Genomic DNA, 23,574 nt, shown 5'->3' on the forward strand with positions numbered 1-23,574 from the left:
AATAACAAAAAGCAAAAATCTAGAATAAAAATTGAAAAATTGGAAAATTGGTGTAGCAGCAGATAAATGTTGCGACCCATTTGAGGCAGATCGACCTCAAGGCTGGGATCTACTGGACTAAACCACCAAACTGTTTCTGAACTAAACAGTATTATTAACAATTCACTAATACAACATTTGAAACATCAGACACAGACACGAGTCTGCAGAAAGTGTCCGCTTACTTCTGATCTTTTAAGGAGACATTACAGGTGAAAAAAAAAGAGATTTTGAGCTTTGCGTCAATGAAGTGTCTTCTTTTGGACTACTGAAAAGAAAACTGCAAACATACAAACTCACATTTATTTTAGTTCAGATGTGTTTTGAACTGTATGCAGAAAAGAGCATGCAATTTAAAAGATGACGCATAATTTGCACATTTAAACATATTTGTCTCAATGTAAGTAGTTTTCTGAGGAGGTTTCATTGTGATATCTGTTACATTTTACCCACTTCACTTAAAGTGTTTCCTTTTACGCTGTTTGCTGATAATTCTGTACATTTAGGATTTAAATGGACTTTTACCTGTATTTTTTATTTAAAATTATTTGATCTGTGCTTTTACCTCAGTTAGGTATTTGTGCACCTCTTCTCCCACTGATACACGAAAAATGAGACATCCTTTAAACCAAAGGTTTAACAAACAGTTGCTCCACAGCAAATGGAAATGACGGTTAATTATTAATAAAAGGCAGTGGGTCATCACAGTGCTTTAAATGTCACCATTAAGATGAATTCAATCGGCTGCAAACAACAAACAAAGACCCACAAAACCGATCTGATCATGTAATTTTAATCAAAATATAAAAAAACAAAACAAACAATAATGATCAAATGGCCAAATCTTAAAATGAAGCATTTACAAAGACAGTATTCTACAAAGTTGAGTTTTCACTTGCAGTACCTGTCTGCTTTCATTTTGCTTCTCCTGTAATGAAAAGAAACAGAACATGTTACACTCGCTGTTAAAGTATGTTTGTGCATTTTCTGTTTTTAATTCATTGTCTAAACCCCAAATCATATTACTTTTTATTCAAAATAAATTAAACTGTAGCACAAGTCTTTCTTTTTTAATAAATGCATTTTACTGTACTGGTATAAATAACTGATGATGTGTTTCTAAATACTTTGCACAGTAATTAGATATGCAGCTATGTTTAGCGCCGCCGTTAACTAACTTGTGCAATTTATGTTGGCAGGTGTGAGAAATTACAGCGGACATATGTTCTCAATTCTGCTTCTTACTACAACTGTGATAATGGTGAGAAAGGATTTCTCAATCTGTCACAATGTCAGCAGGAGATTAACTCAGCCGCCTGTCTGTGAGCTCTCATTAGTTCAGGTAACACATCCAATGCTACAAATTAAAACAGATAAAAATGTATGGGATGGTCCCATCTCACTGTGTTACGCTTTAATGCATCATTTTTGTGTGGATCTATACAAACGTCTCCATATATAACTGTAGAAAGGTGTGTAGAAAGGTAAACAAGTACAACAGCAGAAACATCATTTAGAAATCTCTAAATAACATTTTAAAAGTATTTATTTCCTTTTTTTCCCACAAGAAGCTCTTCAGACCAGTTGAAAGGTATTCCCTCTATTTTTTTAATGAATAAATAAAAATACATTTCATACTGCAAAGTGAAACTGGCCTTGTATTTCACTGATGGACTTTAAATGTGGCACTACTTGAACACTGTGAGTGAAAACAAGGAATCTGCAGCTTGATCTCTTTTAAATGTAAAATAACAATTAAGGGGAAGTGGTAACACAAAAAAAGTAAATTAGGTGTTTGAGAATAAATATGTGATAAGTTTTTCCCCACCTGTCAAGCAAAGCTTCGTGGAACTTCCCGTCCGTTCTGGCTTTTTTTAGCGTAGAGGAGTCCTCATCATTAACCCTGAGCCGCCGATCTTGAAAACTCTGAAACTTCTTCCTGTAATTCACACAGCGACATTAATAAGAGTATTAAGGGATGTGCAAAGACAAATGACTCATCGCCAGATTCACACAAGCACAGAAACAGACTCACCCTAAAAGCTACAGAAATTTCCACAACTGATCCTCTTTTGAGAACTGACACTGAGGCTCTAAGAAGCTAAATCCAAACAATGAGCCCAAGTATTAACTAAAGTAGAATATCTAAATGTTGACATTGGCAGCTAAAAAGCATTAAGCGGAATGTCGAAACAGACGAGCTGCCACAAATCAACATAAAATGTACCACTATTTCAATATTTAGATAATGCCGGAAGCTGAACTTGTCAGTAACTACGTTTACATGCACACTAATATTCCACTTTTATTCTGAATAAGACAATGTTCGAATTTGATACGAGTCACATAAATGGCACATTATGTTTACATATTCTGAATAAGACCCTTTTCTGAATGTTTCATTTTTCAATTATTTTCAGATATCTATAAAGGGTATTCAGATTAGGCATCTCAATAGGTTTGGGTTTGGGTTTTTAATCACAGTTTGCGACGTGCAGAGTCCTGCCTGTTTACAGTCGGTTGTCATGAATATGTTTTACACAAACCAACACTTCTTCAGGCTGTGGGGTAGAGATGCATGCCCAAAAGAAAAGCTCACATTTCTGATCAGAAGGACAAACACACTTAATTTTAAACACTATGAAAGGCCTTGATATGGACAGGTTTTTGGATATGTGCAAATATTGCACCCACAACCTTTGCAAGAGTGTGGCTGAAGGACTGACAGAGGTAAGTTTTGGAGTTAGAGTTTGTACAGCCCAACAAGACCGACACCAGTAGGAAAAATTCTAAAAAGAAAAATTTTGATGCAAAGATGCAAAATGACAAGCCGCTCCAGCCGTTTGTTTATTACGTTAAAGTTGTAACAGAGTCACAGACGGTTAATTGGAGACATGCACAGCTGTATGTAAACGGGAATATTAGTGGAATATTCATTTTCATTTGCCATGTAAACATCTTAGGAGTGAGATTGTGTTTTTTGATATGAAGACAAAAACTGGAATGTTTTGTGCATGTAAACATACACAATGAGGAAGGAATATCTTCTGTTTTTTATCAAAATGTCTGCGTAATTTGGAGTGCATTAATTTCAGAGTGGTTACAGCGCATGCAACGTTACTGCAACGTCCTGAGTTGTTGCATGTCATATCCCTCTCTCCCATTTACAAGCCTACTCTGTCGTCTGTCAAATAAAGGCAAAAATTAAAAAAAAGTCACTAAAAAAATGTCAGCAAGAATCTATACATGTATCTCGATAAGCTCTGCCCAAAAGTTTAGCAAGGTACCACTGTCTGTGAGGACTTTATCCTCCTTCTCCTTTAAAATGTTGATGGGGCGCTTAAATAAATCTGCTATATTAACATAAGCAATCTTAATCATGTGTTCAAACGTCATCCACAACAGTCCCATAAACAAGCGAGGCATCCAGTCAGAAACTCCTTTGATATTTAGTCTCTCTTTCCTCTGCCCGTGTTTTATGATTCCCCGGCTGCACTCCATCCTGAAAGGCATTTTAGACGCTAAACACTACATCAAGACACAGGCTCAAGGGCAGCCATTATCAACATGTCAGCATGATGAGTCCATTTCCCCGGCATTCATCTAAAACAAATAATAGAGTGGGAACACAAGCCAAAGCATGCCAAGCAACAAACAGCTTCAGACATATTGCCTGGAACTTAATAGGCCACAGACGGGCCGTATATAAAACACTTGCAGCGTCAGAAGCTGAAATGTAGTTTTGTCCGCTCTCTCATCCGCCTCTAACAGCAGACCATCAATTGCATCTTTAAAGGCGCTGGACTGATGAGGCCGTACCTCAAAGGCATGATCTCACATCCAGTGATTTTGTTGTCAAAATCCTGTCGGTGCAGACCGACACGATGGGAAGATAATGGGAAGGAAATCGCCCTCAATTCCCCTCGATCACAATAAAGTCAGTTCAGAGGAAGCTGAAAGTTATACTGCTTACCGGTATACTGCAAAATGGTGAGCTGTTGCAAAATACTATAATTATTGATACAACGTGACAATAGCTGAAAGGCTATTACCCAGAGAAATAAAATGCAATGTAACTACTACTTAAAGAAGTCATTTCCAGGGTTTAAAACAGGAGAAACAAGAAAGGCAACAGATACAATATTTGCTACACTGACAATACATTTTCTATTTAAAAAAAAAAAAAAATCTTTAAGCAGTGGTGTAGTGGTAGTTGATGAGGTGGGTGTACTACTAGGTAGTGATGGGTACATTACTGAGGAGTAAGTGGGTATACTCGCCTATTTATTCCAATGGCTTTTTGGCAGATAGCTGGGTGTACTGTAAACGACCGAAAAAAGATGTAGGTTTACCTTCCACTACACCACGGGTAGTTTTGCAGCGATAAACTGGTTTCCAATTATACTGTGATATGAAAATTGACAGTTATCATACCTTGTACATTTGCTTATCTATGGATTTTTACGGAGAATCTCACCTTTAATGTAGCTATGACAATAAAAAATACTGTTGCTATGCTAACCGCAGGCTGTATGTACAGGACACACACACCATTTCAAACCACATCTAAATAGCTAGACAGATTCTTTATTATAGGCACTATATACAAACTAGGTTTTATGAAGTACACACAGTTATCACTTGACCAAAATTACTGATGTAGGTCATATGATACCAACTAAACCGTCTCCATGACAACTGAGCAACTCATCATGTGACAGAGAAAACAACATATGCACAGTGACCAGAAAACAGACTCCCCTAAACAATCCAATTATTTCCCATTCTGGTGCATGTTAGCGAGGGTTACAACGTTTAACTTGTCAACTACTTGCACTCATCCCTATTTTAGGCCTGTAGAGTTAAAATAACCAATAATTCATAAGAAAAAAAATTGGGGGGAAAGTCTGAAAAAATAAAATTTAATTTATGGAGCATAAATATGTTTTTTATGGTTTTATATCCAGTAAATTATCTCACCAGTCACCACCAATAAGATCTGTCTTGTCTCATTGTGGAAATGTGTTTTTTTAAATATTTTCTCTCCCTTATAGTTTTTATTATAGGACCGCTGTACTGGTTTGCATTACAATGTACCAGGGTTTTTCATTTTTCCTGTCACTCTGTATTTCATATGCATGTAAACTACCTTCTAACAGCAGACACTTTCTCCCAGAGCCCTAATCTCTGATTGGCTCTTAAACTGCACATTAAATGCAGCACAAAAAGGTCTACTGAACCTAACAGAGATTGACAGACAGTTAAATTGGAAATTATATGCAGAGAGAAGCCAACATGGGCTTCCTTCATTTGTTATTGATTGGGCTGCTTGTGTCCTAAGTCAGCACTGAAGTTATACACAGCGGAGGTTACTTACACATAATTGACCTCGCAAGACTTCACGTTGCCCCTGTCCTCTTCCGCGATGTCATCTTTACGCTTGACCTCTCTTTCTGCACTCGATCTGATCTGCTCATCATTCAGGGGAAAAAACAGATGGAGGGAGAAGTTTTGCATTAAATATCGATACCTTGAACCCCCTGAAGTGAGGTCACATACATTTCCCCCTTCCATCTCCGCAGTCAGGACCCCGCAGAGATTGCATGCGTAAAGTGAACGGATTAACATGCAGCCTTGTGGAAGAACACAATTTATACATCACCTTCACCATCTCGCCATCCCCTGCTGTCTTGCTCTTGGCCGCAATGTCCCCACTGTCACTGTAGGAGATGAAACAGCTATTTGCTGCCAGGAGAGCCATTTTGCCCTGAGACAGAGCAGAAAGAAAACAGAGGAGGAGGAGGCAGTAGATTAGATAGAATTGCAGTGGGATTGGTTGTTGTGACAGGCATGAAAGGTTGCCTGATATTTGATGTAAAAGAGTCTCAAGGTTGTGCCGGGCAGGTTGTTTATAGGTTCAACAAAGCATCAAGGCAAGCAGTGCGCTACAGTGATAAGGCGGACGCATTCTGCATAATGAATTAGTTGTTCATGACTACGGCTAAGTGCATCTGTCATGGGCTAAACTGCAATAAGGTAGGGTACAGCGGTCAAAAATGAGTCCCTTTTTACATGATGTGCCACTGCTGCTGCTGTGCAATATATATACAAAATGTGTGTGTGTGTGTGTGTGTATATATATATATATATATATATATATATATATATATATATATATAAAGTTGCAACATCAAGATGATACAATTAATATATAAGGGTTGTAACAAACATACAGAAAATGAATAAAAATAGAATAAAATAAAAAATCTCCCGCTGTCTTGGACCTTCCTCTTATGTATCCCAATTTACCTAAGTTAAATATATGCCCCAATATTAGGAGAAACTATAGAAGATCCACTCACATCCTGAAAGACTGCTTCCCATTGTTCCCTGGCACCAATAGCATCAGAACGCCCCACAACCAAACCCTCGGAGTTGATCCCCAGGTACTTGCCATATCCAGACTTCAAGGCAATCCTGCAACAGCAAAAAAAAGCCAAATGAAATTGTAAGATTGCAGTACACTCATACAGGCGATGCTTTAAAAAGACATGGCATAAAAAAGGCTGATCTGATGATGATATGTCATATTTCGAGAGTGTTTTGTCTTTGAAACAGGAATAGTTTCATAATACCAGTCAAGGTTTAAGGCCATTGCTCACCAAGTCTACATTTTTTGTCCAAAATTGTTGGACGTTTAAAAAGAAATATCAGTCGATGTGAGTCAATCACATTTAAACACTGACTCCGAAAATTTATTCTGTCATGAAAATTACATTTTCAGAACAGGTTTGATTTTCTGTGGGTTTTTTTTTTTTTTGCATCGGTCAAAGCCTTTAGAGAGTTGTTTGACCAAGAAGCAGTGAAGAAAATGTGGCGTAACCAGTGGGACACATACATCTGGATGATGATGACGAGGTGGATGCTGACCACACACAGAGAGTCAGCCACGGTGCCAGATGCATACAAGACAATGAGAGAGTGGCGTTGGCGACAGTCACAGAGGTACCGCCAGTGAAGTTAAGCACCATTACATTTTGAGTCGTACTGCAAATTTGTCGCCATGAAAAGAGAACAAAATGGATCAAAGTCAGTGTGCAAGGTGTCTGTGCACAATGTTTTTTGTGATGGAGTGATGGAGGAAATTAATGTATCAGAAAAAAATGGGCTTGGTTTGCAAATCTGAGATCTGCAACTGAAGAAATGGAACCAGAATGAGCAGCACCTCCACAAGAAGAGGGTGCATTACTCCTGTACATTTAGACACTATGAAAAGTCCCTGCAGAAGCATTAAATCTGTAAGTGAAGGATTATCTATTGATGCAAAAACAAGGAGCATTTAATCTTTGTGTACTCGCCTTGTGTCTGACAGCTTGATGGCAGTAAACTGTTCTGGCGGGTCTGGTCCTTCATCATCTGAAACATATAAAACAATGTTTACCTTTTAAAGATTTTATGGTTGTTAGTATTGCTTTCAATTCATATAGAGAATTTTTATTTGTTTGGATGTGTTATAAATGAGGCTCCTCTCTACCTGTAAAAAAAAAAAAAAAAAAAAAAAGAAAGAAAATGTTGCAGCATGTTGATGGCCAAGTTAAAATATTCCTTAAACTAGTTGTTTTGACCTGTAACCAAATCTTGGACACCGAGTTTTGACAGAAACAAGCTTTTACCACACAGACACACACACAAAGTATTTAATTAATTACTGTGTAACAATTATGAGTCATTATTAAAATGTGCATCATTTTCTCTCACGGCAAGTTTATACTTGAGACCTACTTCATGTTTTAGTAATGCATTTCTTGTGATTAATAATGCAGACCCTCTGGCTATGTAGCGCTGTGTTGATCTGGGTCCATTTCACCAGCACTGAGACATTTGGAATAAGATAAAGCAAAAACTGTTGTGTTGCATTTAAATGCTTTATTTTCTATTGAGGTCTCTTGGGTTCCTCGTGATTTTATGCAAGCGACCTGCCTATGATTGGGTCACTTTCTGACCTTTACAATAAATCAAAGCTTTGCACAATTTGTGGTGCGTCATAGAGGCATCAGGTCAAGAGAGAGCAGAGCCAGCGAGACATTAACGAGGAACATATTAATAAAGTAGAGGTAAAATGTGACAGAAGCTGGGTTTTCAAAAGGCTGATTATCTTTGGAATATGTCAGATGGTGACCCGTGTTGGCTAAGAGAACATCAGCATGTTTCCTCTGACCTGCAGGTGAATGTGAACACTCTCTCTGCAGTCGTCTAAAACGCTGTATCATCCACAGTGCGACGCCTGTGCAGAAAATCCAGTAAAGAGGGCAAAATCTCTAATCTCTCTTTCTATACTGCTAGCTCACATCCTCTTTCATCTCTTAGAAATGAGCTTATGTGCATGCAGAGGATGAGGACCCACTAAGGGAATTGGGATGTTTCAATCTCCCAGCCGTTTTAACTGGTTCTTTCAAAACGTGGGCTGAATTAATTGTTAGTAGTGTCTCTTTCCGGGCAGACTGTTTCAATGAGCACCACTCCCTCAGAAGTGCCCGGAGGCAGAAGTGAGTGAAAACTCAGAGTTAGCTCTGTCCTCGACTCAACCCCTGTTCAGCCTTTTTAGTCTGGTGTCTGGATTTACTACTTAAATACTTACTGCTTTGTGGACTGAAGGCAAACCCCCCCCGTCATCCCCACAATGCCTGGAGCCTACAGTAAAGCAACCTCACAATTGAGTTTTAAATTCTTCAAGTTTGTACAACTGTGGCATAAGTGAGCAGATGCAGACTTTGCATCTTTATTTTAAAATGCATAAAAAAGTGAAATCCAGAACAGCTTACACTCTATGTGGTGCTATTTTCACATTTAAATCCCCCTTAGCAGTTTCTCCAGGGTAAAGTCTTGCTCTTTTCTTCTGTGCTACACATTTAGATTTATCATCCTGAGTTATTCAAATCAATGTATTCATACAAGTTTTTCTCATAACCTGTATATATCACATTATGTCAGTGCTAGGCAAAACTTTTCATAAATTAATCAAATTGATAGTGGATGCAATTAAATGTGTTCCTTCAGATGGATCTGAAAGTCAAACTAGGGCTGCAACAAACATCATTTTCATTATTGATTAATCTGCCAATTATTTTCTAAACAAATTGTTTTGTCTATAAATTATCAAAACTATTGAAAAATACCTGCTGTAGTTATCCACAAGCCATGGTGAGGTATTAAAATAAAATGGTTTTAACAGTCTAAAACTCAAAGATACTAAGTGACAAAGAAAAGCATTTAATCCGCACAATCCGCACATTTGAGAAAACTGGGACCTGGTAACATTTTAAACAATCATATATATTATATGTTTTGTTTTTTGTTTTTATTTATATATATATATATATAGATAGTTCTGATTAATTTTCTCTCGACTGACATGTCAATCAATCGACAAATTGTTACAGCTTTTCTTCAAACATATAAATTGAAGAGTAACTTCTTTCTTATTTTTATTAGAATTAGTTTGAACTCATTAACAGCATTCTGCAAACAGTAGCACAATATGATCATATCATCACGACACATAATATAAATGATTAGAAATCTTTGTAAACTATTCCTCATGGACTGCTATTAATGACCTGAAGCGGTAAAAAATGTTGTCACACAGCCAGCAACAGCAGAAAATGCCACTCCAAAAAATACATTGACAAACTTTGATATATTGGTACAGTTTTTTTATGCACAGAAAACATTTGAAAGTGATCATAGAGTACAGCAAGTGATCAAACAGAGTAAAATCACTAAAGCTGTGTGAATGACCCGACTCCTGAAATGACAAATTTTGAAGTCACTACGCTTTGTCCTCTTACCTTTGTGTGGTGCGCCGAGTGTGAAGAGCCCGCTGTCCAGGGCATGGATGTACGAGTTGTTCTGCATCTCTATGGCAACCGTTCCAGTGATCTCCCCAAAGCTGCTGACACACCACCAACCGCCTGGTGAGCACAGAGACCCATGTCACAAGGTGTAATAACGCACAGCACCTTTGTTTGCTTAAAAGCTACAACATCCACTCAGAGGAAACTTAAGTTGATAAATATACTGGGGAGAAAAAATGACTTCAAGTCTTACTCAGCTGAAACAATGTTCATGCAAGCAGCACTGTATTCAAGTGTAGCAGATGTATTTTCAGATTTTGCCTCTAAATTCTGTGATATACAGGTACAGTAGTTAGTAGTACAAGTTTGTCAGTGGGTTTAGATGTCAAAGGAGGTTCTTGTTTGTTTTTCCTTTACTACTAATATTGTTTTTAAAATCATCTTCAAAGACTTTGTTTTAATTGCTACAAACACAATTGTGCATAAATACACCTTAAATTTATCTGGTCATTTAAAAAAAAAAAACTTGCTGAGATGCAAATACCACAATGAAACATTCCTATATTCATAATATCAAACTTCTCAAACTCATTCCCACTTATCATCATACTGAAAATAGTATATGAAATGGGATATGAAAAGTCTTGGTTGGCTTTTACATTTTTAGAAATACACAAAATACACATACCAACGACATCAACTTTCTCTGCTTCATCTCCTGCCTTTCTCTTCTTATCTTTATGCTTCTTCTTTTTCCTGTAAAAAACAAACATGTCCAGAAACCCCCCCAAAAAACATTGTCATTAGTGATAAGCTTACTGAATGTTTAATTACACAGGTAATCCTTGCAAGCACACCCCAACATTAACTTGTCACACAGCCCTGGAGTAACCCTGCACATCACTGCAGCAAGGTGAGAGGTCAGTGAAAAGAAGATTTACAATTTGCACCAATTGTATTGTGCTACAATATAAACTTAAGACAAATGTATACACTTTTATTGATAGTATAATAAAAAATATCCCAAAACACAAAGTGGGTGATGGTTTAAGTTATTACAAATTACTTTGTTTTAACTTATGTAAAGTGAAAAGTACCACAAAGAGCTCTCTATTAATTACATAAATTATTACTATTATTATTATGATTATTATTGCCACCTGTAAAGATGAAATGCAGAAATGGCTCGAAATAAAACAGCATGAAAGGCTGTGTGGTTCCTTACAAAAGTCAAGTACTTCAATTCAGATCAACTGTATTTAGCCAATCATCACAAATACAGCAAAGGTCCTCCCTCTGTTCTTAGATCCTCACAGCGACTCAGGAAAAACTCTGAGTAGAGGTATTTTTCATTTCTCAGTCATGAAGGCCTCTATAATCTTGGGTAACTCCTGTCCACTGAGGACTGTGTTTCCTTGTGTGTTTGTTGTATTTCACTAATATGCGCTGTAATATAAACACACACTAACGTTATCTACATCTACGGGATTTGCCAAAGCTGGACACAAATTAAAGAACTTCTACTAACATGATGAGTTTTAGTTTAGTTTTGCTCTTGTTCGTTGCAAGAGGGTTTTAGTTTTGAGATTGAATTCATAGTGTGCTGTAAGCTTCAGGATTGCCATTGAATGTTTTTTGTCTGCAAATAGCGCGATTATAAACTGAACAGCATGTACGTTAACTGTTATTCGTGAATTTCAAAGATACTTCTTTGGCTTCTCGGACCTTTTAAAAGCTGCATTTATCATCAGTTATGACAAACTAACGTTAGCAAACACTAACGTTTTAGCCTCAGCTAGCTTTAGCAACGGCTACAGAAACCCATTTAACGAGGCGTGAATTATACCGCGGATGGTAGCGTAAATGGTAAAATACAGACGTACCCCTTATTATGACCCTTTAAAACCAGTTTGGTTGATTTTACGCGAGAATATTCAGCCATCGCTTTACTTGGCTAACGGCTGGGCGGTTAGTTAGCACGGCTAACTGTGAGCAAGCTGTGTTCACAACAAGTAGACTACGGCGGCCGCGGAGGCTCAATCACAGTCTGATACAAAACTCAAACAACCGAATTCATCCCAGTGACCAACTTCACCCAAAAATAAAGAATACATCATATCTGCTTAAACTTTGGGGTACAGAATATTAAACGGACCGACCTAAAAATAGAAATACATGTACACAATGCTAATACATTCATTAAAGCAAAAAAATAACCTGCCATGTTTTACTGAATTAAGGATTTTTTATCGCAGAATCTGAGATAAATTTCCATGGGGGAAAAAAACTTAGCTAATTTATTATTCCATAATCTGAGAATTTTTTTAAAAAATACATTGTTTTCTCTGATTATTACTCTCTCTAACTATGAGAAAATTTGTCTTGGGGAAAACTGTTCTGCTCTTGTTATTCTGAGAAAATAACGCAGTTAGTTCAGAGAAACAAAAAATAATGAGATCACTGGATCTTGTAAAATGAAATAAAATAAAATTTCAATTTCAATTTCAATTTCTGTTTTTCAATTCAGTTCAATTCAAGCTTTATTTGTACAACCCATTTAAACAACCGCAGCTGACCAAAGTGCTGAATGAGAGAATAACAGAGAACAAGAAACACAATACTGAAGAGACTGCAGCCCAAAAGAGTATGAAGTAGATCAAGGTATCATGCTAAGATGATCAATCACGTGCCAAAGTAATAATAATAATAAAGAAATAAAATAACAATCTTGTTAATTCAGAAAAACAAAGGAGTTTTTATTTCATGGAGACGTTTGTCAGAATTCTGACATAATAGTTTTGTTAATTCAAAAAAGAATGAAAGATTTTTTTTCTCAAGGGATTGCATTTTGCCACCTTATAATACAACAGACAATATAACATTGTCATCAATATAATATTGTCATCTCTGGACTGCATTACATTCTTATGTGTTAATATATTGTCCTCCTTACAAAAGCTAGGTCACAATAAACAAAATAAAAGAAATCGATAGAAAAAACCCCCAGAAAAAGTCAAGTTTTATGAATACACTAATACAAAACAGAAAAAAATGACAACAAAAATAATGAACAATATATAGCCTAAAAATGTCAAATATTGGTGTTCTTAAAAAGAAAAGGCCGGATTGAAACAAGAGGAAGGAATGTGCAAAAAAATATCCTCATCAAAAACTTTTGGTCCCGTTAGGCCTTTATGTTAAAGGAAAAAGGAATATTTTGTTTTTTAAATAATCCAGTACTGGAATAGTTGGGGTAAAGCAGACACACATGACTCCGCAGACAAAAATCCCCCTGGTCTATGTGAACTACACAACCTAACGTCACGACACTGCACATCCCCAGTCAACATAAATTTGACATCATCTAGATTCCCGTGTTGACCACCATCTGTGCACTTTCCTAAGTGTATGTAAATAGCTTTTTTGCTGATCTGAACTGACTTCAGTTAGGATAACTTGTGGATTACACGTAACCAGTGGAGAGTGAAACCCCAGACAAATCTACATATTTTTCCCTAATGTGTCCTAATCTCCTAACCTTTGAATAATTTTGAAATTTCCATAAAAGTTTAATACACAGTCAAGCTAACAAAGAGAGTAATAATTGCTGTCATTCAACACCATGTGTATTATACTGAATACATTTTAACTTTTATATTTAATCATAGCACACCATAAATCATAACAGACATTTTATTATATATATTAGGATTGAGGTCAGGGTTAGAAGAAGTGGCATTTGTCTCTTTTTGCCAGCCTACAAACACACACACACACACACACACACACACACACACACACACAAAATGCTAAAAGTTCTCAGAGTCAAACCCTCTGAGACCCTCACCTTAAATGCAAAAATAGTCACACCAATCAACTGGTGAGGTGGGCCGGGGGGTGACCTCCAGCATGGTGTCCTTATGTAACTGTTTATGCTAATGATGATTCATTTAACAGGACGGGCCCAATCAGGAGCCTCTGACAGGAGGTAATAAATCATCTGTGGACACTGTCAAGAAATAAAATAAATTAGACAGTGGCTTGTGTTATCTGCTCACTGCAGTAAAAGCTGGTAAGAACTCAGTCATCCAACAGAAAAAAAGAGCCAGACTGGAGGAAAAGTGACGAGGGCCGCCCAAAACTCGAGCACAAAACACGTTTTACTGATGCAGGAGAGACACTACTGTAAGACCTCAGTGAGACACGACTTCTGTTGCTGTGCTTGAGGAAAAGTTGGTTCAGAGTACGGAAGATTAATCTGGTCAGAAAAGTCTTGTAAGCTGTGAGGCAGTTAGCCGGTGGGGTTTTTCAGAAGTCATGAATCAACATTTTACCCCGCCTGAACTGAATCCCACTTGTACTCCCTCCGTCATTTGTCAAATTCAATGATACTTTGACAGGAATCCCTGTTGTTGATGGGATTAAACAGTCAACTTGTACTGAGCAGGCTGAGTGGTTAAGCCCAAAAGTACTTAAAAAGAGCTGACGGAAGACAGAGTCAAGCAAAAATGGTAACACGGAGTACCTGACGCCACAGCACTGATTCTGAGGGCTGATTTAATAGTACTTCTCTCTAATAGAGTATATAGACCTTTAGATCTTCAGACATGGTATGTGCCCGGCTGTAACCTGAGCCAAGGCCTTTACAAGCTATTCTTTTAACCTTTATTTTATTGACTGTTTTATTTTGTCGTTGTTTTTTAATGTATTTTACTCTTCTCATTGTCGTTTTATAGGTACTTTTGTAAAGCACATTGTAACTTTGTTTTGAAAAGCTCTATATAAATACATTTTATTATCATTGTTATTATTATTATTATGATCATTATCATTATGGATTTTTAGAGTGCAACTTGTGGCATAATACATTTTTGAATGAATGAATGAATGAATAATTCACTAATGATCAGTTATAAGCTGTCTTTTCGTCTTTTATGTGTTTTTGATGTGAAGCACTTGGTGCATTTAATTTCTTTCTTGCAAAGAAAATTTCTTGTATGAAAGGTGCTATACAAATAAAGTTTATTATTATTATTCTATTATTATAAGCTCTTAATATGGACAGCATATGTGTTGACATTTTGTGATAAGTTCCTTTAGACTGTGTTTGTCTTTTTTTATGTAGTACTGCAGTCATTTATGTATTTACTTGACTCTCCAACTATCAGGTATAGTTACAGATTTTAAAGTGAAAGGGCCGGTGTCCACCTAACGTTTTTCTTCAGCAGAAAAGTGGAGTTTCAACAGCTTCAACAGCACTTCATAAAGAGCGCTCCCAGTGCTTTTAGTAAAATGCACATGGCTTTTGTATCTATGACAACGATATCTTGGCATCACCGTTATCTAGTAAGCTAACGTGATGCTGAGTTAGCAGAGATTTGACTACACAGGTAACAAAAAGTTTACAACGGTAGAGTGATAAAGGCACAACACACACCAGCAGCATCCAGAGTCCGACGGCTGATCTGCTCCCGCAGACTGGCCTCTCTGTCTTTGTTGTGACAGTAGCCTAGCTGAAAAGCGGCAGTGACGTCACCAGCGCCTTTCTGAAAAGTTCAGATATTTTTAGCTCCAAGCGCCGGAAGCAGCTCCACAAAAAAGGCGGAGCGCCACAGAAAAGACACTGAGCGCAGCGCTTTTTTTCCACGCGGCTAATGCAGCCACAGACGCCTGGTCCTCATATGGGACATTAGAAAAAGACATGCTCGGTGGACACAGGTCCAGAATCTATGAGATTAAACTTTAAACATTAAAAAAAGAATCTATTTCACAACAGCCATTCAATGTATTTATATTCTGTAATAACCTCTCTATAAAGTAGTTTTCATTGTTTGGGCCCTGACACACCAAGCTAACACTCGGCCGTCAATCAATGTCAGGATGTCTGTGAGAGTCTTTGCTCCAGTTGTTGTGGTGCGTCCCGCATTGTAGTCACTAGCTGGCCCCTATCAGTTTTTTTTCATCTGATTTTTTTCCAGAAACTTCAGCTCTCTTTGAGACACTAAGTAGTTAAACAGCTCATTAAAGGCTTAAAAAGATACATTAAAAAGTTAGCTGAAAAAAAAAAAGACAAATCAGGTGAAAATTTGAAAGGCATAAAAACCACAAGAGAGATTTTTCACAACCTGCCAGCCAATAATTGTACATAATAATGGCTGATTAATGATCCATGAAGCATTAGTATCAACTATTCATAAAGACCTTTTTTATAAATTATAAAGTCTTCTTGATGTGAACCTTAGAAAGTGGTGCCAATATGAACAAACCAAAATTAGTGTATTATTATAATATAACAGCTTAAATTTGAAAGTCAAAAATGAATGTGTCAAATCCTTTAATATAACAAAACTGACACCCGAGTAGACTACATTATTGCTAAAATTAAAGCAACAATAAAACCGACACCCTAAATCAATTCCAACCAAAATGGCATCTGAGGTGATAAATATTCTACAGCTGCCACCTAAACTTACCGTCTTCTGTATATTTATTGCTTCACAGATACATCACAGCATCAGCGGCCATACTTCACCACCACAAAGACAAGCTTGATGGAGTGACTCAAAATCCTCCTCACAACATGTGGGATGATACAGTTTATGCAAATAATGCAGCAGCACCACGCCTCTCACGCTCGAAACGTTTCAACTGTCAACTTGTGAAGGATGAGTTAATTCAGGAACACTCCTATGTCCTTTGTGTCTTTCATGTCCTTGTTAAAGTGCCTTTTGTCTAACAAGTGTGTCTGCTCCATTAGCTGCCTTTCATGTGTGAAAAAGCACATTTATCATCCTTTATACTGTACAAAACCAACAACAGGGCTGACAAGAAATTAACTCCTTTGTGCAGAGGTGAAATCTCTTGTTTGTTTTTGTCACTGAATTGGCATCACAAACGATTTTTTTTAATGCAGTTTTATATTAGTATTTGTGAAAACACAAACTGAAGATGTCTGTGAGTCGACCATCCACCACTTTGATCTAGACTGATACATCTTTTAAAAATGATATAATTTTGTAACATAAATTTAAAGCTATAATTATGATGATCACATATAAAGTTTTCCTTCGATTTTTTTTGCTTGACATTTTTCTCTAGCTTGTGTTTAATTTTCTAAATCTACTTTTTTCTTGCACTACATTTCTTGCCAGGTTGCTCACTGCCTTTTTCCTGTGTTTTAAAAGAAATTGCACCAATTTGCTATGAGGTTCAAAGCTTTTTAATACTCATGAAAGGCTCCAAAAAGCAGCATAAGAAAACTGATGTTGCTCTTGGTTTCAAAGAGTTGTATTTGCACATTTAAAAGTTGGGATTTCAATAGCTTGCTCTTTTATGAATAAATTGACATCAAACCAGTTCCCGTGTCTTTTTGACATCTTGTCACAACTTTCACAGCTGTTAGTTTTTTTTTTAAAGCTATTAGCAAATCCCTTAACATCACATCATGTCAGCGTTCTGTTGCCTTGAATTTGCAGATTTTGAGGTTGTGATGTCAATAGCTTGTTCAATTATGGATATATTGACATCTAACCACTTCTCCTGTCTCTGTGACATCCTGTCATATCTTTCACAGCTGTTACTTTGTGGAAAAGTGTGGAAAAACCCCTTAACATCATTATCTTGCCTTATTTAAGGCAACAGGGCACAAAGCAACCGTGATGATGGATAGCCTTGCTCATAACAGTGAAACCCGAGGCCTCTTACTGTTGCCAGACTCAACAGGGGAGCTAACCAGTGAGTGCCTGGTGGACCCGGCCTTGACTCATGGAGTCTGTTCAAGTGCAGCCTAAAAGAACTAAATAGTCCTGCCAAAGGAGCGAGGGCGCATTGACTCAGCACTGCAGACTTGTTCTTGTTATGTGGAGTGTTGCCTCCCTGGCGGGGAAGGAACCAGAGCTAGAGCAGGAGGTGCAGCCGTACCAAATAAATAAACTCACCTCTGGAATTAAACTCTCGGAGAGGAGTCAACGTTGCTGACGAGAAGGACGTTTGGACTACCTGGTTGGCTTGTTGCCACCACGACCTGGACCTGAAAAGTGGCAGAAAATGGATAGATGTACATTAATGGAATACTTCACCTACAAAATGACCATTTTTTAATACATCAGTTGTTCACCCTGATTTATTTTGAATTTGTGAGGAAAGCTTTTTTCCTGGCATGCTTCCGGTGATGAATGAAGAATCCAAAAAGTGACAATTCTTGATGAAGTGAAGTAAAAGGGGGCACATTTAATAACAATATCGAACCATCCCTCTACAAACTCTTCCACAACTCATGCAGTGTAATCTGAATTTCATTTATCCTACGCTCAGTGCTTTTTCAAACAAATGTTTTATTTTTCAGTAAAACCTTACTATACAAAACAATTCTGCATAAACAGTCTCACATGACCTTTGTTGCCTAATCCTAACCAACCATACTAGCATGTGTTTTTGTTGATGTCCCAGCGTTGGTTGCCATGTTCTGTTGTTGCCTAAACATAACCGTGTGCAGCGTAATCCCACCATGTGCTTCTGTTGTAGCAGCATCCCGAAACGTCTGCAGTAGACACTGAAGGATACCTAGAGCGCAATATGTAGACGCAGAAGTCCACTGCAAGCGGCAATATGTAACAACTAGGGATGAAAATGTGTTGTAATAATGGCGACCCCTTTTTCTCCAACACATTAAGAATTTTCTCGATTTTCTGATTCTTTGTTAACCGTGGAGGCATACGAGAAAAACTTCAGGACTTCAAAGCAACACAGGGTGAGTAGTTTGACAAATTATCCCTTTATGTGTGAAGTATATGTTATAAATGGCTCCTGCATGTTGTGATATTACACAAGCTAATGAGGTCTTTCATTTCAACACCTCGCAGACACTGTTTCTAATTACCTCTTTCTAATATAAATGTTTGTTGTGCCTCTGTTTTCTCTCCTTCTGTGCCTCTTTCAGCTGGTTTTCTATTCCCATCCATCTCCGAGAAAACTTTTGTCTTATGAAGTCACTTCCGTCACCCCACTCGCCACCTCACCCTGTCACCATGTCACCCCGCTCCGTGACCCCCTCCCATCCTACATCTGTCACATATAATCCGCCAGTGGGGATTTAGGTGATAGAAGGTTAAGTTGCTGACAGTGTGGAGCAGGTGTTTTCATAAGTGGCAGCGTGCTGTTACATTGCACTATGGCCGCACTCTCACTCCGTCAATGTCACCGCTCCTTCACGACGTGTTTCCTCAGCTTTCACGGTGTGTGTTTGTACAGACTGACGAAATTTATGATGTGGACGACAACTGAGAGAAGGAGACAGATGAAGATGGATCAAGTAGCTGAGTGCCCCGGGGCGGCTTAGTTAAAATGAGGTTATGATGTAATTTCCTGAGAGTGACACTGGGGAAGAGAGTGAGATGCTGGACAGGTGGAGAAATTAAATTTATGGCCTATTTAAGTCATTCGGTGCATGTAATGTGTGGTTATTTTCACTCTATATTTCATTTTAATTGATGACAAAATTTAGTGAAGATGTGACATAAATCACGAACATAAAGGTCAATTTAAAAGCTTAATTGATGAGAGTTATTAAGTATTATTTATCATCCTTTAATGACAGTTTTTCAATAATTCCACGAAGTTTTTTGCAATGTTTTCAGGGTTCATTTGACTAAAATTACCTGTCACACGGTAATTATGTAACAGAATATTGAATCTCAGGTTGTGATTGAACGCAGAGTGAAAAGGAAGGCTCTCTGGAAAAGAAAGTGCCTAACATGCATATTTATTCTTGTATTATTAAATGAAAGGCGCAAAAAAACATTTATCAACAAAAGACACATAAGTAAGAAGATTAACTTGAGAAGTGCAAGGAGAGCTATTTATCCTCGGATGAATAGAGTGCCTGCCTTAATACTTTTCATGGTGGACTGGACTGCGGTATTACTTGGCTTCATGGAGCTCTGGGTCTGGAAATTGACTACAGTCTACAGTCATTTAGAGGTCTTATGGCAATTTCACTGCAGGTTATGGAAGAGAGGAGTTCAGCGAATGGATAAACACCTGTGACATTTCCTTTCAGGACTATGTTCAAGGTAACAGTTTCCACACTACCTTTTTTCTCTCCTCTCTTGCCAGATTATTAATGCTTCCTCTCAGGGAAACTTTCACACAAATAATGTGCTGCATTTTGCTTTTGACATTGGCTTGATTTAAAAACTACTTATGACTTTCTGATGTATAATTGAATCACAGTTTACTGATGTTGCAGTTCACAAATATGATGTGAATCTACTCACACTTTCTTGCCATTTATGGACTCAAGGGTGTACGTCTGTTTCAACACTGGGACTGACACACATAAAACTGCAGATATGGGGTCCTCCCACAAGGAGTCTCATCAAATGCTTAACTTTATGCATTATGCATTATGTATTTAAATAATTTCCGTCTTTTCTGCATCAATTTATGTTTGAAATGTCTTTTAAAGAACAGTGGGGGGAATGTATTGGCAGAGATGGAATGTAATAAGTATGTTTTTTTTGGTGTATAATCACCTGAACATAAAAATCTCTGTGTTTTCATTATGAGCCATTTATACATACGTAGGGAGCAGGTCCTAATCCCCAGAGATTACCACGTTGCACTGCCATTGTTTTAGAATGGGTAAACCAAACAGTGGCTCCGGATAGGACTATTTGCATTTTTGCATTTTCACAGCAGCCACCTTAGTTAGCTGCCCCTCCATGACGAGCAATGTAAAAACACGGATCCTTCAGCGTGAAACTGCTTTATTCAGTGGTTTTCCTGATTTAAATCGCCTGACTGGTTTGATTTGGAGAGAAGGAGACCTTTATGGACAATTTGGCTCCCGGCAAAACCTCCTGAATGTGTGGGTCAGAAATAAGGTGAGTACAATTTAGGCCAATTTCCACTGCAGGAATTCAGGGGTAGTTTTGTGGGGCCTCACCCACTGGTCATCTCCACTGCAGGAACTGCCCTGAAGGACCTTTTACGGAGGCAAAACAAGCCCCTGCTTTGGGGTAGGTACTTTGGTGCAGCCCCAGAAACTGCCAGGTGAGACGTCACCAAAACAAGAACCATTCTTAAAGCTGCATTCATGTGATGTCTGAATGATTGGAACAACTTTCCCACTGGGAAAATTCACATGAACGGCTTCTCGTGTTGGAAAGAAAGAAACTTTTTCATTAATTCACGTATGGAAACAGCCATCAACCTCTTGTTATAACACTCTTAGCATTAAAATGCAACTTGCCTTCTTTGTAGCTACCATGTTGTTTCCGCTCTACGACGTCAAAGCACATGAACACAATGAAGTCGGAAGAAAGACTCCCTCACTTGGAAACTCTGACCTTCCGACATCACATGGACGCAGCATAAAACCCAGCAGAAGAAGAATGATTATGTCAACTCTGGAGTCCAGTGGGTCTTAATTGGACCTACACTGCTGTGGAGACACAAAAGCTGAGAAGACCGTCTATGAGGCTGTCCCTGTAAATGTTCCCGCCTTCAAAGTTTTACACAGAGCTGTACTGTTTTGGAGAGACAGAGACCACTGTGGATAATTAAGCTGCTGGTTAAAATCGCCTGAACAATGAACACTGAAGGAATTCTAACCAGGAGAAGTTTCAGCTGATTGAAACCTGCAGTCCTACTGAGGGGGATGTGTCTGTGTCTGATGTGCTCTCTGTGTAGGTAAGATTGTGCTTGAAATAGTCCAAAAACATAAATTGTCAATGCTATAAATGACCTCTTTAAAACATATGTTACGTATCAAGGTTATAGAGGAAATAAAAGATGTTGCAAACTTTTACAGCCTTTAACAGCAGGCTGCCTTTGAGGACTGTGTTCATTGCCAGGTTTTATAAAAAGAACACTGGCTTCTGTCTAATTATAAACTTTCTGAAACCAGTCATTTTGTTAGCCACTGAAAATAAACTTTTTGGGGTGAATTTTTCTGTACGTGGATGCAGGATTGTTGCAGGCATGTATTTTTCCAAGCTCAAAATGATGATCTGCATACATCTCCCTCCCTCTTTCTCTCTCTCTCTGTCCCACTGACAAGCATTGTGGTTTTGGCTCTGAATGGTTAGCGCTTGCTGTCTGTGGATCTGCTCCATTGGCTTATGCAGTCTTGTTCTTGCTTCAGAGCACCCCAAATGCAGGCTTCTGCCACTCCCCCCTCCCTCCTGTCTCCTCACTCTGTGCTCACCTTCTACACAGTCTTTTCAACCCCATCTTCACAGACCTTGAGATTGCCTTCCATCAGTGGTGAATGTTAAAAGAGACTAATTTATTACCCAACCCGGGTCCCTCTGCAGCAGGGCCGAAAAAGGCGGTCAGGCTGCAAGAATGACTCATCCAAGCTTGCAGTTTTGCACAATATCACTGGGTGGCAGTATACATGCATGGCTCCGAGCATCAAGCCTCCTAAAGCCCAGCATGACATGCTCCCCACTGATTGCAATTTGCCAGTGCGAATTTTAGGCAGCATCCTATAATGAATCAAGATTAGATATTTTTGAGTCATGCATATATGCATGATTCATATGAACAGAGAAGATATTCTGTAAAATGTTATTTTGCTTTTAGAGTGTGGTTACTGGTGAGCAAGAGGTAGATCTAACCCAAAAAGATGAAGGTAAATTAAGGTTTTAATTCATTTCTGGATAGTATAGAGGAGAAGTTTCTTTATTAACATTCTAATAGTCACCGGCGGGAATTTTTAGAAGTGATTTTGACAGAATGGCACACAAGAGTGAGTTTAGCTGCATGGAGGCAAATGAATTGCCTTATTTACACACTCCATGGGTGGTATATTCTCCCCCCCCTAATTATCAACTGCTCTTAATAAACTAATTGCACCCTTTTACGTTTTGAATTAAACTGTGCCAGAGGCCTGCACATACCATAAATGCAGTTTCACATCAGACATTTCACCTCCAATATCCCACGTCACTGATGAGTCTCCTCAGGTATTTGCCTCATTACTCACTGTGGCTGCGCAGCATCAAGTCAAAAAGCCTCTCAGAGTGTGCGGGGAGTAGCTGAATAATTCACAGTCTTGTGTATTTTTAAACTCATCCTTACATTTATAATGCAGAGAAATTTGAATCATATGACACTGACACACTGTTAATCTTTTAGCGACTGCACATCTCCGTAGGCTTTTATCTGTGAATCACTGGCAGTTAGCAAATACATGGGATGCACGCACGCACGCACACACACACACTCTCTCTCTCTCTCACACACACGCACACACACTCTCTCTCTCTCTCTCTCACACACACACACACGCACACACACAAACAATCCGAACAAAGTGAAATTTGTAAGCTTGTGTTCATTTCCTTCTAAAGCTCCACAAGCACAGATGGCCTCTTGTTTTCCTCTCGTCTTTCTAACAGTAAAGGAGTTACTTGATCTGACATCACCTGCTGCAAACTGGCAGGAGTCCATCAGCGGCTTTGAATCCGGTCCAAAAAATGACCAACGCTAAGAAAAGACATTTCCATCAGCACTCATCCTAAACAATTTAGAAGCTTTAAAGATGCTGTTCAATTATAGACACCTCTGATTAATAGGCAGCGTACAGTACACAGCGCACAGTGGAGTTAGAGGAGATGGGATGAGATGGGACATGAATCACCAGCTGGATCTGAACCAGGTTTGAACCCACAGT

General features: G+C 38.2%; 1 protein-coding gene across 1 annotated transcript; it reads right to left on the reverse strand.

Annotated features, from left to right (window-relative positions):
• Positions 1-816: 816 nt before the first annotated feature.
• frg1 (FSHD region gene 1) lies at positions 817-11,905 on the reverse strand. Its single transcript, XM_042485521.1, has 9 exons — positions 11,777-11,905; positions 10,582-10,649; positions 9,888-10,010; positions 7,398-7,455; positions 6,402-6,516; positions 5,702-5,806; positions 5,417-5,508; positions 1,868-1,978; positions 817-967 (listed from the first exon to the last, which is right to left on the reverse strand). The coding sequence occupies exons 1-9, from the start codon at positions 11,833-11,835 to the stop codon at positions 931-933; spliced, it is 768 nt and encodes a 255-aa protein (XP_042341455.1). The 5' UTR covers positions 11,836-11,905; the 3' UTR covers positions 817-930.
• Positions 11,906-23,574: the final 11,669 nt, after the last annotated feature.

This window comes from Plectropomus leopardus, chromosome 4, assembly GCF_008729295.1.
Source record: "Plectropomus leopardus isolate mb chromosome 4, YSFRI_Pleo_2.0, whole genome shotgun sequence".
NCBI lineage: Eukaryota > Metazoa > Chordata > Actinopteri > Perciformes > Serranidae > Plectropomus > Plectropomus leopardus.